Source organism: Wyeomyia smithii, chromosome 1 (assembly GCF_029784165.1).
Source record: "Wyeomyia smithii strain HCP4-BCI-WySm-NY-G18 chromosome 1, ASM2978416v1, whole genome shotgun sequence".
NCBI classification, from domain to species: domain Eukaryota; kingdom Metazoa; phylum Arthropoda; class Insecta; order Diptera; family Culicidae; genus Wyeomyia; species Wyeomyia smithii.
Window position 1 is genome coordinate 31,172,435 of NC_073694.1, and position 16,569 is coordinate 31,189,003.

The following is a 16,569-nucleotide window of genomic DNA, read 5'->3' on the forward strand; positions in this document are numbered from 1 at the left end:
CCTAATTCTGAATTTATTCATATTGGGTGGTATTCGGTCATTTTCAGCAAATTTTCTGGCATCAATCTGACACCGGAAATACTCATATTGGAAGGTATTTAGTTATTTTGGTTGTTTTGCAGTGTCAAGGGTCAATGTTTGGTTTCTATGCAACATCTCAATTACGGAAATGAGTATTATTTGGTCATCTTCGGCTGTTTCCTATAAGTTGCCATTTAGCGATTCAAAATAGTGCCTGAGGTCAATTGTTAGCTCATTGCATCATTCTGGTTCCAGAGATACTCATATTGGATGGTATTTGGTTATTTTAGGCTGTTTTTCACAAACCGGTAGTCGCCATCTTGGATTTCGAAATGATATTTAAGATAATTTCTGGTCTCTGAGCGTCACTCTGGTTGACGAAACACCCACATTGGGTGTAATTCGATCATTTTCGGCTGTTTCCCAGGAACCGGAAGTCGCCAACCTAGAATCCAAAATGGGGTCTTTGAACGATTTCAGCTGCTGTGTATCATTCTAGATCCGGAGATACTCATGTTAGACGGAATTCGGCCATTTCTGGCTGTTTTCCAGAAACCACAAGTTGCCATCCTACAATTCATAATGGTGTCTGAAGTCGATATGTGGCTCCAGTGCATCATTACGATTCCGAAAATACCCCCCTTTTTGGGTGGTATTTGGTCGTTTGCCGCTGTTTTTCTAAAACCGGAAGTCGCCATCTTAGAATTCAAAATGGTATCTGTGGTCGAATTTAGCTCCTGTGTATCTTTCTTTTTCCGGATATTATTATATTGGGTGGAAATCGTCCATTTTTGGCTGTTTTCCAGAAACCGGAAGTTGCTATCTTACAATCCAAAATGTTGCCTGAGGTCGATTATGGAACATATTTGTTACCACTAAAAACATTTACCTGCCAAATATGGTTCCATTTAGTTGATTAGTTCGCGAGATGTGGAGAAATTTGTGCAGAAACATGTGCTTCCATAAGAGGGAGGGGCGTCGAACCATTATGGACATATTTTTTACCCTTTAAAACATCCACATGCCAAATTCGGATTCATTTGCTTGGATTGTTCTTGAGTTGTGCAGAAATGTATGTTTCATTTGTATTGGACCCCTCCTTTCCAGAAGAGGGAGGGGTCTCAAACTATCATAGGAACCTTTATCGGGACCAAAAACCCCTACATACAAATTTTCACGTCGATCGGTTCGGTAGTTTTCGAGCCAATATGGATCAGACAGACAGACCGGACTGAATTTTTATATGTATAGATTACTACATCAATATGTTAGAACCTAAAGAGTGAATATACATTTATTGGATTGAAGCGTTCATGTGAATCTATTTTTACAAATAAAAGTTTGAATGAGAAAGGCTGGGTCTGACCGCTAGGTGGATTAATTTAGGTTTTATTTGCCAAAATAGATTCACACGAACATTTCAATTAACATTTGCTGGATTTATTTTCCATCCTAAATAACAAATTTTTGATAGCCAACAATGAAACCATACCTAACATTTAAAACATAAAATTCAAACACATATGAACATACAAATAACATTAAATAAATATGTTTCAAATATATGACGCGAAATTTGTTTTTGATCGTGGTACAATCGAAACGTCACTGTACTCATATTTAGGTAGGACTCGATTATATATCATTCCATTGAATATCACTTTGGGGCCATTCCTAAACCACGTGGTCATATTTTGATCACTTTTTATACCCCCCGTACCCCCCCGTGGTCTTTCGTGGTCTTGTGGCCAACCCCCCCCCCCCCCCTTTCGACTTTGACCACGTGGTCTTTTCATGCAAGTGCCAAAAATTTGCTTAAATTTTTTACATTTGGATTATTAAACTTTCAATACATTCCATATTTCTAAAATGCAAAAGCTTTTGCTCTTGACTTGGTGGCAACAATAAATTATAAGTCAGGAAAAAAGACCACGTGGTCATTTCGGTAGCCCCCCCACCCCCGTGCGTGGTCTTTCGTGGTCCTTTGACAAATCCCCCCGTCCCCCTCTTTATGACCACGTGGTTTAGGAACGGCCCCTTTAGATTCGATTATTTATAGTAGGATTTTTCTTCTTTTTCAAAAACAGGTCGGACCCGATTATATACAGACTCCGAAAAATTTTCGCTATATATAATCGAATCCTGTATATAATCGAATCAGAAAAAAAAATCTTTTTTTGTTTATTTTGCATAAATATTTTGTTGTTTTTGAATAAATAAGTAGGATTGTTTTGACTAACCCCCTTACAGTCGCAAAAAACCTTTCTTACATAAATATATGTATATATAATCGAATCAGAAAAAAATTTTTTTTGTTTATTTTGCATACATCTTTTGTTGTTTTAAATAAATAAGTAGGTTTTTTTTTTACTAACACCCTTAAAGTCGCGAAAAACCTTTCTTACAAAAATATATGTATGTATAGATTTGGTAGTTATTCTTTATGTTGTTGCAGTCAGCCATGGCAAGAACACTACACCGTGCTGCACGGGTGCCACTTTTGCATAGAAACACTACACGGCGTGTATTGCAACTTGCACTGCGTGATGTGTGTTGGGTAGATAGTAGATTAGCTAGATTAGCGACTTGCGTATTGGGTAGATAGTAGATTAGCTAAAAACATTGCCTTTAATTTATTTAAATTTCTGCTCACCAGTATTGATTTCAACTTCATAAAAATGAGTATTTGAAAAGAGTCAATCTCTATCACCTCAACCTTAACATTGAAATAGTAATATTAGGGTCCATTCAAATTTAATGTGACATAAATTTTGGACTTCCGGAAAACCCTCACCATTTTGTCTAGCGTGTTTCCAATACTCAGCACACCAGGCATAAAAAATTTCTTCAGCTCTGCTTGCGTTATGTAACATGTGAACGGACTTCTATGAATCAATGAGGAAGCGCTTATTTATAACGTAACGCAAGAATAATTATTGTTGATCTCCTTTCCCCCTTTGCCATGCTTTTTGTTTAAATTTTCCGTATGGGTTGCAACACTTTGCCAACCCAACACTCTTTCTCGTTTCCTGAGCGTTACATAATTTGTAAACGTTCCCTCGCGATATTTCTGTTTTAGATCAGCTTTACTTTACTTGATCATTATGGCTCAAAAATCAACGTTTTGGGTCAAAAAATGTTGCGTTACGTCATATTGGACTGAAGGGAACGTCCATTAATTACGTACCGTAAATAAAAACTGTTTTCGACCCCCTCTTTCCTCTAGGTAACGCTCTTTGTATAGATCTTCAAAATTTTTAGTATTGATTGCGACGTTTTGTCAGATCTTTACCTCCCCCTAAGCGTTACGTATTTTTGTACGATCCTTATACGACATTGCTGCTTTAGGTAAGTTATATTTAAAATTGAAAAAAACAAGTTATGATTCGATTATATACAATTTTATATATAATCGAATCATATATAATCGAGTCAATATATAATCGAGTCTGTATATAATCGAGTCCGACCTGTATGCCATTCTTTCCACAACTTTTGAACCACGTGTTCAATAATCAAATTTCATCAGTTATCCTTTAACTAGCCCGTTCATTTGATACCAATATTGTTCATATCGGTTGTGTAGTTTCTGATATAATGAAGTTTCGTGATTTTCACATTTTGATATATTACAGCCAAAGTTACAGACTGATTACAGTGAAATTCAATACGGTGTTATGAGGCAGCTAGACCTTTCATTTGACACTAATTTTGTGGAAATCGGTTCAGCCATCTCTGAGAAAAATGAGTGAGTTTAAGTAGTTTTCGGAATATGTTTTTGCCTTTCTCCTAGATAGCAATCACTTGCAAAACCGAAAGTATAAAAGTGCTCCAAAGGGCCGAAAGGCATATATCACTCGACTCAGCTCGACGAGTTGAGCATTTTTTGTATGTGTGTGTATGTGCAGATATTTATTCTCACTCACTTTTCTTGGAGATGGCTGAACCGATTTTCATGAAATTAATTGCAAATGAAAGGTCTTGTTGTCCAATTAGACCCTATTCAATTTAATTGTAATTGGAGTTTAAGTTTAGAGGTTATGTATCAAAATGTAAAAATCATGAAACATCATAATTTTTGAAACCACTCAACCGATTTGAACAAAATTGGTTTAAATGAATGGGCTATCTGAAAAATCCTTAAATTTTGAATTTTATAAAGATTGAACTTGTGGTTCAAAAGTTATGAAAAGAAACGTGTTCTGAAGACTGTTTCATCTCACTCATGTTTCTCAGAGATGGCTGGACCGATTCTCATAAAACCAGTTTCAAAAGGAAGGTCTAGTTGCCTCATAAGACCCTATTGATTTGTTTTGCAATCGGACTATTACTTTGCCTGTTATGTTCAAAAATGTGAAATCCAGCTATGAAAAGGAACATATTCCGAAGACTACTTGAGCTCACTCGGTTTTTTCAGAGATGGCTGACCCGATTTCCACAAATTTAGAGTCAAATGATAAGTTTAGCTGCCTCATAACACCGTATTGAATTTTACTGTAATCGAACTGTAACTTCGTCTGCAATGTACCGAAATGTGAAAATAACGAAACTTGAACGATATATATATATATATATATATATATATATATATATATATATATATATATATATATATATATATATATATATATATATATATATATATATATATATATATATATATATATATATATATATATATATATATATATATATATATATATATATATATATATATATATATATATATATATATATATATATATATATATATAGATAAAGATATAGTTTCCGAGCCTATATGGATCAGGCAGACAGACAGACCGAACTGCATTTTTATATGTATAGATTGCAACATCAATATTTTCGAACCTAAAGAAGGAATATACATTTATTGGATTGAAGCGTTCATGTAAATCTATTTTTACAAATAAAAGTTTGAATGAGAAAGGCTGGGTCTGACCGCTAGGTGGATTAATTTAGGTTTTTAAAGCTGGATTTCACATCTTGAAACATAACAGACAAAGTAAAAGTCCGATTGCAAAACAAATCAATAGAGTCTTATGGGGCAACGAGACCTTCCATTTGATACTGTTTTTATGACAATCGGTCCAGCCATCTCTGAGAAACATGAGTGAGATTCAACAGTCTTCAGAACACGTTTCTGTAAATAACTTTTGAACCACATGTCTAACCTCTATGATTTTTTTGGTTTTTTTGGTAACCCGTTCATTTAAAATCAATTTTGCTAAAATCGGTTGAGTAGTTTCTGAGATAATGATGTTTCGTGATTTTTACACTTTGATACATAACCTCTAAATTGAAAATCCGATTACAACAAAATTCAATAGAGTCTTATGGGGCAACTAGACCTTTCATTTGCAATTAATTTCATGAAATCGGTCCAGCCATCTCTGAGAAAATCGAGCGAGATTGGGAGAGCGTTACACACACACACATACAGAAAATGCTCAGCTCGTCGAACTGAGTCGAGTGATATACGACATTCGGTCCTTTTGAGCATTTTTATACCTTTAGTTTTTGCAGTGATTGCTATACCTTTCTAGGAGAAAGGCAAAAATTTCTATATATAGAGTCAAATGTGCCCTTCAAATTGAGACCAAGAGATATTTTTTATATTCAAAAAAGAAAGATAATAAATGAAACAGGCATATTTTTATATGAAAAACAATAATAACTTTTAGTAGAACTGAGATACACTAAAGTCGCTTTTTACGCGGGGGATACGTGCCGCGTAAGTCCGCGTAAAAAAACGCGTAATTTCCAGAATCCACGTGAAAAAAAAAGCGTAAAATCCAGAATCCGCGTAAAAAAACGCGTAAATTCCGGAATCCGCGTAAGAAAAACATACCGCGTAATCTCCGGAATCCACGTAAACTCCGGAATCCGCGTAAATTCCGGAATCCACATACAAATGCCGCGTAAAAAGCGACCTGAGTGTATTTACGATGTGAGTAAAACTTTTTTTTGCAAAGTTGATTAAAATCAACGGATGTATAACATTGTACAGCAACTTTTCTTCTATCTGAAAAGATAAAAAAGTTAGATACTTGAATCCGTCGAAAATTTGGGTCATTCTAATAATTGATATTTTTTTAACAGGAGCTTTAATGAATGTAACAACTTTGTAGAAGAAAGTTTTTCTCTAAAATATTGCTATCGAGCTCTAGATCAAAATTTCCCTAAAATTCGATTCCTCGACCATTGTGCTCTGTTAAGTGGATTAATCACAAAATTGCAATATTTATAACATGGAGAATAATTATTGTAACAACTTTACTGAAGACTCTACGGCTCTAAAATCATTTTTTTTTTTCGGTAAAAATGATTTTAGTCACGTTGTGCTGCTTTGGAAATAGTGTGCAATGGTAAAGAAACTCATTAGGATCTGAAAAAAATATTTTTCATTCGCAATTAGTTGTGTTAAAATGTATGGCTTATTTCCTGTGAAAATAGTCGCATTATTTCTGTACACAACTCTTAAACTTGAAGTCCTAATGAAATAATATTAAATAATGAAAGAAAAAGGTTTTTCCCATAATCCTCAAACTGAAAGACCAACGTAAGCAGGGTAAATAGCTTATGGCATGATAATTTATTGGTTATTGTTGATAGGGATGTGCGAAATTATCCGAGGTTATCCGGATATTTCCGATAATTTCGTATAGAGTTCATAAAAGTATGCATACTCTGTCAACCTTGATAACCAAAATAATTCTGGAGTTCTACAATGGTAGCTAATAACCACTAAATTTTTATGCCATAAACTATTTGTCCTGCTGCCTTTATTCTTCCAGCTAAAAGAATATGATTTCGACTGGTCCACTTTTTAACACAATTTTATGTTTCACATCCCACATAATCAATAACCATAAAACGTGCCTAACAACTAGTTCAGGATATAGTCCCGACTGTATGGGCTGTCATCCGATTATGGTTTTTGATTATGTGGGATGATCTTTTTCTTCTGAAACTAATTGTTAGGCGGAAGTTCAATACAATGCAGAATGTGCCATTCAAGTCACAGAACTGATTTCACATTTATTCAATGAGTTTCTCGAACAATTTAAAATCCACTAGTTACAATTCACACTAAATGCATTTACGAATTACCATTTGAATGCTCTGGCACTCGTGCTTCCACAGAAGTCTGCTGCTGGGCTCCGTACCCGGTCCCACTCCGAAAGCGACGGGAAGGATCACGAGTATTCCAGTAATTAATCACTGAATCGTAACTTTTGCTCCACTGGGAACTTTGTAGCAGCCGATTTTTGCCCACATACGGCTGCTGCTGGGAGTACTGGGGTGGTTGTTCCGGCGAACGGGAGGCCAACTCACCATCGCTCACTTCTTCGCAGCTAGAGGATTGATGCTGCCTTTCGCCCGTGTATCTCATGGCTACTGACCTCAGCTGACACACACCAGAAAACAAAAATTTGAAACAAAGAACAAACACTTGACACTTTTACTACTATGGCACTTTAATCAACAACAGGTAGGTTGCTGTCCGTAATCGACGCACTGTTTGCTGCTTCTGAATGGTTCTGATACGGTTGCGCTTTAATCTTCTAATGATTAGCGATATGCTAGGTCTCATTGTATGATTGAGTCGCACTAGATTCAAATTGCTTCCTTTTTTCCCTCTCTCTCTCTCTCTCTCTCGATCGATCACACTCTTCCTCTCTCGCTCTGTCGTTCTCGCGTGTGCGCTTGAGTAAACGTTAGTGGCTCCGCGCCACAGTAATCAACACGATCAACCAACGGGATTTCGTTCAACACGCAGATTCCCGGGCGCAGCAGCCAGGAACACACAAGTATAACAACAAACTCTCGCAGAGAGCAAAACAAAAAACTTTAGATATTTTGATTACTCGTTCACGCACGAACTCACGAGTCTCTCCGAGTTCTATGGTTTTCGAAGCTCAGCAATCGTCAGTGAGGATCGTAATCAATCCGAATCATTGTGAAATTTTGGCATCAGAATTTAGCACAACCACAGATGTCTTCACCCGAAAAACAAATCAATTAAGAAGGCAACAGTCGACATGTAAGCGATCAAAACATGGCACGATCCGTGAAAAATATTCACTTACTCGACCATTCCCGAGTGATGAGAGAAGTTCACTGTTTCGCGGCTACCGCGTGTTTGCAACGGAACCGGCCGGTTTTTACGTTCATCGGATTCTTCCCTGTCGCACTTGGAGACGAAAAAGGTATAACACAACAAGTAAACACGCGCCGCGCGATATTTTTTTCAAATTTCATACTCTCCTCTAGCCTCGCATCACTTCACGTTTCACGAAAAGCGATTCGACGGAGCAGGGTTGAAGAGCACATGTTGTCAACGAGCGATTCACACCGAGACTAAAGTATACACAGCCGTACGGACGTGAAACTGGTGAAGAGGACTAACTCGAATCCGACGTCGTCGATCGGATCGACAGAGGCAGCAGCGGGAAAGAACGGAAGACAGAGAGAGAGAGAGAGAGAGAGAGAGAGAGAGAGAGAGAGAGAGAGAGAGAGAGAGAGAGTCCAAATACTAATGATATACGCATCGACGTCGAAAAATCCAGCCAAGTAAACACATCCACAACACGAGCTGGTCTGGTTTCAATGGGTGATGATAACAGACCTAAGCGAGAGAACAACATAAAGCCCAGGGTTGGTGCAGCAGAAGAGATTCCAGTTTTATCTGGTACCGACCGGATTCCGGACAGAGCGATAATCGAACCGAAATATGTGAAGTCGTTCAGGTTTCCTGTTTTTTTTTTCTACACTCCTTTACCCCGATAGGCACGGGTAGATAATCGAGTTCAGGTCGACTCCAATTTGCGATAGATTGGGATAGCGAAAATATGTATGGCGCTGTTTACCGAATTTCATTCAATCAAAACAACGGTGCAAAACAGTAAACAACTAAAAGTATGACGGAGTCATCCAAACACGCAAAATTCTTGCTTCCCATAACCATGACGTGCGAGGATCGGCGCTAGTCAAAATTCTACCAACGCATAGCGCTCAGTACGATCCTCAACAACCGGTTGGTGTTTTTTTTTCGTAAACAAAATGACGTCCATCTATCTCTCTGTCGTCAATTTGTGATTGTGCGAAAGCGAAATTTTATTTTTATTTGCCTCATCAGGGTCAATTGAGACCGAACTTTTTGTTAATCAACCCCGTCCGCCGGCAGCGCAAATGCGGAGCGATCGAGCCTTTCGTCCGTCGGTTGGTTATCAGGCAATGATTGGGGTTTGCCGGTACGAGTTTATTTCTTCGACGCCACGTTACTTCTGTTAGAGATTGACATGCGCAAGCCAAGGTGGTATTAAATTGAAAAAATGTTGCTTCTACACTAATCTTAATATCGCACGCGACGGCAGAAAAAATTGTTGTTTTTGCGCTAAAAATTCTGGGCGTAGTCAAGAGAAGACTGGTGATTAGCAGACTGAAGCGCGAGATTTTCGCGAGATCATAACATCAACTTTTTGAATTACGTAGGAGAAGTAGTAAATATAAAAAATAACAAATAAATGTTTTTTTTCACTATTATCAAACGTCGAAAAAAGTTGTGCTCAAAATTTTCTCTTACATAATAATAACAGAAAACATCACTTAAACGAAAATTACATATTCGACAAATGGGTTTGTAGTGATAGCAAATAAAGGCCACATGAAACCAGATGGCAGTTGCAGGCGAATTGTCTTATAATTTTTAATAACAAAATGAAGGTAGAAGATTCTATTCATGCCTCAAAACACAGAGGCTGTGATTTTTTAGCTGTCTACTCTGTCTTTTTAGGCTTAGGTTTAATTGCCCTAGTTTTTTCATTGGTAAAGAAAAAATGCTTTTTTAAGACTAATTTCAGGTTAAAACATTTTTTGTTTGTTTGATGAAGTGTTGATGGTGTGTTGGCTATTATTTCACTGTATCTATGTCACTTAAGCTAGAAGAATAAAGTCAGCAGAACAAATAGTTTATGGTACGAAAATTCAGTGCTCATTCCAAGAGGGGACCGCGGAGCCTCAAAGTTACAGAATAAAATCCGCTTTGACAAGCAATTGGTCATGAGTTCGAATCTTAAAGGAACCATTCGGTGTCAGAGGTACTTTACGCATGGATTTATTCTCAGGCTTCCTCCCATCCTTCAACTTTGACCTTTTTCTCACGCAAATCTCCAAAAGAAAAAAAGAGATACAGTTGAATGAGAATACACCAATTATAACGCCTCTGACATCAACGATTTTAACACTCCCTCCTTTTCTTCCTTAACCGACCGTAAGGACGTAACCGGCGCCGTTATCGATGCTATACAAAGCGAAAGCAACTACCATTCATGCTCAAACGAAAATTTAGTGCTCATTCGAAGAGAGGAGCTCGTAACCTCACGGTTACAGAGTCCGATATGACAAGCTTCAACAGACAAATTAAATCTTAGTAAAATCATACCGATCGGTGTCAGAGGTACTTTTACGTAGAGGTATATACATAGACACTCTCGCCTTCCTCTTATCTTCGACTTTGACCCTTCTCTCACGCTGGATGCTCAGATTTATTTACGATTTGACCGCAAAGATGGAGCAGCGCAGCGTGATGTTTTATGATTATGAGATTTAAGAGTTTTTTGTTTCGAATTATTAAAAAACAAACATTTCTCCAAAACTCAGATATTTCCGAAAATTGAAGAGATAGAAATTTTATGACTTATATAAAATTTCATAAAATAAATATTATCATAAAACCCCAAAAAAAAACATCCTTTAAAATTTCAGAAAATGAAGATATTTTCATGAACAACCTTATAAAAATTAAAAAGAAATTTTATGTTTTCTGAAGTTTCTTCAAATTTAATGATCTATAGGTTTGTTGGAAACATCAAAGGTTTAGCGTCTAAGAAAATGAAGTTTGCAAAGCTGCGTCATCTTTGCGGCCAAATCGCAAACTAATATAAGCATTCAAATCGAAGCCCTAACCATACCAAGAAACTTTTTATAAGATTGGAAACCGATTGGTTAAACCGTGGATGCGCTAATAATAGGGAGAGAACAACGTTAAAGATGAAGTGTTTTGCTGCTATCATTAGTGATACCGCATACCGTATAACGCACGTGCTGTTTTAATAAACCGTTGAATATTTCAGTCAACGACGAATTCGAAAATTGTTGTTTATCGCATGAAATGATCAGTACTGCCGATAAATGAAAAATTGTCTAATGTGTCATAGACATGAAATCGAGAAAATCGCATTTTTTTGTCGGTACAACAAATTTTGAATGTCCAAGATAAATTTTGTAATGTGTATATATCACCTCTCATATATGCTAGGATTTTCCCGTTGAGTTCCAACAGAAAAATCTGCAGCCAAATTCCATCCATCAAGCATTTTTAACGCAGTAGCCCGTTTTCTAATTTATAAACACAAAGAAAGTTGACAAACCCGTGTGCAATTCGGCTTTGTACATATTATTGAGAATTATATCTAGTGCTGATACTAGACACCTTATTTCCAGTACAAGAAACAATACGGCCGCAAGGCATCAAAATCAGTAGACAACAGAGAAAAAAGCGCAGTGATAAAATTTCCTTGTTTGGTAACTATAGGTGACAGAAACAAAGCTAAAAACTTGACAGCTGTAAAAGGATTGGGGGAAAAATCGGAAAAGAGAATTTTTTCTCTCCGAGATTGCAGAGGCTAGCTTTAAGTAGAATTTGTTTATTGAAATCAATCTGGCTACTGACTTGATTTCTGGCGTTCTTTTTTGTGCAAAATGTCTTAGAAATGCATAAATCGTCGAGATCCCGTAGTGTTTCTGATTTAATTCGACTCTTTTTTGTATGGACCCACTGCGACCAGTAGTAATAGTCTACAGTCTATGATATTACACAGTGCAACAAAAATTGACTTTTTTTTCTGCCTTGATTTCTATATATAATTTTTTTGTGTGTTTTGATGCAAAACTAAATATCCCTGAGTTTGAACATATTTCAACTTAAGGGGCAACAACAGCGCCATTTTAAATATTTGAGAAATCGAAAATTTTTGAGGTTTTTTAAACGCCATTTTGTTCTAATACCAAATATCAAAATTCCATGAGTTTGTCCACATATTAGCATCTTCTTACCCATCATTTAAAAAAAAACAGATCTTAAATCGGACAAAAACTGAGCTCACAACGGTGATTCTACGAAACCAGTTTTGGCATGGTTTTTGTATATTTCACAGAGCAAAATAATATCGAGTATGTATGAGCATTAATGGTAATGCGCTAATATCTAAAAGTAGTAGTCAAATTATATCTTATATTGAGTAAAAAAGTCTCAGAAATCGATTGACAGGTGTCTGATCTACGTAAAATATCAGCAACATGTCGATTTTGCCCCAATTCCCCTACAATATTGAATTAGGTTTATCTCGATGTTAAATTAACATATTTGAAATCTGTTTAATGTAATTTCAAGAGTGTAAGCGATGCTCAAAGTTTTTTTTAAACATGGATAAGAAGATGCTAATATGTGGACAAACTCATAGAATTTTGATATTTGATCTTATAACAAGATGGCGACGAAAACACATCGAAAATTTCCGATGGAAGATTCCCGCCTTAACACCTACACCACATCTCTTATATAAAACAAATTCCAATAAGTTTTATGCATTTTCAAGAAAATATATATTTATTTTCAAAATACTGTTCTAACTTAAAAGGAACAATTAGCTGCGTATTAGTAACTATTTTAATCATTTCTTCAGCTAGCAGACAATTTTATTACCATGCTACATAATAGTTTTTTTTCTTTCATTCCAACAGGCTCATTTCAAGATGGCTTGACAAAGTATTTTTTTTTTTTAATTCTTTTAGCACCAATATTTAGTGGTTAATTTGTGGTTTCGAAATCCAATTTGTGGTTGAGTAATTCCTGAGAAATTTTCAAAAAACTGAGTCAAGCCATCTCTGAAAATGATTTCGCTTCAAATGAATCGGACAACGATGATATATACATCAATCGAAAGCTCTTAATTTGTGGTTCACGAAAATGTAGTTTTTGTAGGCATACTTCATGATAAAATAATTGAAAACCTATTATTTAAATTTTTGAACATTGTTCACCTCTTGTTGTCAACACCGACCGTACGCGGCGCTGGTAGACCATCAAGAGCTAAGAGATCTAGAGCATATCGAAAACCGGTAAATCTTTGTTTGAATTCTATCATCTACCTGCGCCATCTGCACGTAACGTTTCCCAATTCGTCATTTTCGTGTAGTGCGTATTGTTCGAGTAAGGGAACCTACTTAAATGACGTAGCATTTTTTCCATGATTTTTAAGACCCCCCTCCCCCCTTGTAGCATTTGGTCACAAAACCTAACCCCCCCCCCGGAAAAAAACGTAGCATTCGATTACCCCCCCCCCTCTTCGCTTCTGAAAAAAACGTACGGAAATACAAGTTGTTTTACGCGGACTTTTTTGCGAGGTTTTTTACGCGGATTTTTGAATTAACACGGTTTTTACGCGAATTTTTTAATTAACGCGGTTTTTTCACGCGAAACCGCGCTAATTCAAAAACTTTTTCACGAATTTTCGAATTAACGTGGGTTTGGAACCAGAAACGTTTTAGTGTTTATCTAGTACTTAGTCCAAAAAATACCCAACGCCCTCCGAAAGATCCGGAATGACCGTCAAAAAGGACAATTTTAAATACTGGTTCTAGAGCGTCTTGGGTTTTTTTTCAGCTTTTTTTCAGTTTTTTTTCAGCCCTTCTTGCTGGTTCACTTAACGCGGATTTTTGAACTATCGTGGTTTTTTACGCGGATTTTCGAATTAGTGCCTTGTTTTTACGCGGATTTTTTATGAGGTAATATCTCTCGCGTAATAAAAACCTGACTGTAGTAACATGCATACAAAAAAATACTCGATAAAAAAAAACCGTGTCTAATTCAATTTATTTACAACTCATAGACTCGTGACTGCATCTTTTGCTTCGAAGGGCTTGTGTTTTGGTACAAGGAGTAAAGGTGTTTAAATAGCTTAGTGTGATCCATGTCTACAGAAAACACAGAAACTATTCCGGAAATGAAACGAGTATCTTGTAATTTTTACTATTAAAAGCCACAAAAAAGCAACGATTTTTGTATTCAAAACAGATTGTGTGTTTGGAAATCCAAGTGATTGTTTATGTAGCAGAACTTTTAGAAGATCTCTGAATGCCACAGATAAAAACATTTCGACAGATCTCGCTGCAATACTTTGTGCAATGTTTTAGTGTATTTTTAGTATACATTTTTCCTGCAAAAAAAATCAGTCTTTAAAAAAAATGCTACGTCGATTTTAATAGAACCCCCCCTCCTCCTTGTCTTAGCTTGTCACAAAATGATGATATCCCCCCTCCCCCATGAATGCTACGTCATTTAAGTATGGTCCCTAACGTAAAACAGATGATTTTTTCTCAGGAAGTTTTCGTGAAGTGATGAGTATGGTGAAACTAGAGATACTCAGAGCGAGAGATATGCGGTGAGCCAAACGAACCGTCAAAATTGGAGCCAAACGAACAAGAAAGGTAACACCACATTGAGAGGTATTGCAATCAGGTACAAAAAAGAACGTGTTTATTTCTGTACGATTTTTTGTTCTATTGCCAATGAATGAATTAAGAATGCTGTGAGTGATGTTTACCCGGAGTTCAACAAACCTTGTGTATAGGTAACAAAATAAGTGAAGGTGTATAAAATTAAACATAAACATAAAATATATCACCTTAACAGTTTTTGCGAAGCACTTCACTATTCTTAAGGACTTTCACCGTCGCCACCGATTATACAAGTCAAATGTTAGTTAACATTGCGCTTTGAGAAGAGATCTGGCACCTCTGACATACGAAACCCAGTTGCCGAATTGGCGATTTTTTTCACCGCGAATCTCTTCCTCTGAGTATTTCTAGGTGAAACAGTATGTAAACAGCAGGGATACTATATGTGCAGATTTGCTGCGAAATGCAAATGTTGATTTTTGTAGTTGACAAGCCTCCGTGGTTTTACGTAATTTTTTTCAAAATTAGTGAAGTTTTACGTAGACATGCGAGCGTAATTTTCTCGATCTTCGGTAGAATCATTTCCGGAAATTTAGTTTCGCCGTTTACCGATTGTTTGAAAAAAAAAACCTAAATTAATACACCTAGGGGTGTGATCTGGTCTTTCTCATAAAAAATCTATTATACGTTAAAATCTATTAGCACATACGTTTTAACTCTTGGAATAAATTACAGCCTGATAATAATAAAGAACAATTTTTTGTTTCGATAAATATAATAATATTTTGGTAACCAACTACGCAACTGTATTCGACTGTTGGGTATTTTAGAAACCGGAATGATGCCTGAAGGTCAGGAATGGGCCTTAGAACTGTAGGGAACGGTTGAAACGCATGGTAAATGCCCAAAGGTGTGAGTCCTGACTAGAATTAAAATTCGATATTTTCTCGTCTCAGTAATATGCTACTACAACTACCCCCTGAATGAGCGGGGGCCTAGTGTGGTTGGTAACGTCTCCGCCAACCACGCTCGACGCCTGGGTTCGAATCCCACCGCCGACATAGGTGTCGATGGTTGTGAGGTGGCGTGATCCACTCACAACCAACCCAACTGGTCTAGATTCAATCCTAGCCGACACCGGGAGATTTTCTGAGGCGAAAAATTTCTGGGATCACGCCTTCCATCGCATGAGGAAGTAAAGCCGTTGGCGCCGGTCCGTTAATAATCGGGTCGTGAGTTAGGGTCCTGGGTGTGGAGTCGCCTCCCTGGGCGTCGGTGATTGGCCACAACAGTGGCGGAACTAGACCGACGGAAAATAAGCGAGAATAAAAAAAAAACTACCCCCTGAATAATAAAACAAAAAAGCTTTCAACGGCAGCGACAACTGTATGTCGTATACAGTAAGGTCGCTTTTTACGCGGTTTTTTCACGCGGGTTGCTTTCCTCCATTACTCAAAACCGGTACAAGATGTCGACCTCACTTCAATCACGCTTTCCGTTTTAGGCCACGAGTGATCATATATCAATTTAAAAAAAAAATCACAATTTTTGGTGTGAATACTCAAAATTTAAAATATTGAATTTTGGTCTCTAGATTGGCCACTATCATATTCAAACGAGGTTTTAACGTTTTAGGACGGTTTTCTTTGTTGTATTTGCAACTCAAAAAAGTCGTTTTTTACGCGGGCGCATACAAATTTGGAACGCATCCCCCGCGTAAAAAACGACCTTAGTGTATATGAACGACTGTCGATATGTTCGAGATAACCCACTAGCACTAACAGCGGCAGGTGCTAGTACTATGCTCATCCAACGCCGCGTACGGTCGGTGTTGACAACAAGTGGTAAACAATGTTCAAAAATTTAAATAATAGTTTTTTAATTATTTTAATATGAAGTATGCCTACAGACTACATTTTCGTGAACCACAAATTAAGAGCTTTCGATTGATGTATATATCATCGTTGTCCGATTCATTTGAAGCGAAATCATTTTCAGAGATGGCTTGACTCGGTTTTCTGAAAA

General features: G+C 36.8%; 1 protein-coding gene across 4 annotated transcripts in view; it reads right to left on the reverse strand.

Annotated features, from left to right (window-relative positions):
* LOC129718227 (nuclear factor of activated T-cells 5-like) overlaps positions 1-16,569 on the reverse strand; it is a 51,174-nt gene that overhangs the window by 29,801 nt on the left and 4,804 nt on the right. Inside the window, exons 1-2 of one of the 4 annotated variants that reach the window (XM_055668789.1) lie at positions 8,115-8,380; positions 7,135-7,432 (exon numbers count right to left, since the gene is read on the reverse strand). The exons of 2 other annotated variants lie outside the window; for them this stretch is intronic. In XM_055668789.1, the coding sequence (XP_055524764.1) occupies positions 7,135-7,417 (283 nt within the window). In that variant the 5' untranslated portion in view covers positions 7,418-7,432; positions 8,115-8,380. Of the gene's footprint in view, positions 1-7,134; positions 7,837-8,114; positions 8,381-16,569 lie in introns of those variants that run through there. One more of the 4 variants, XM_055668792.1, reaches the window with a different exon arrangement.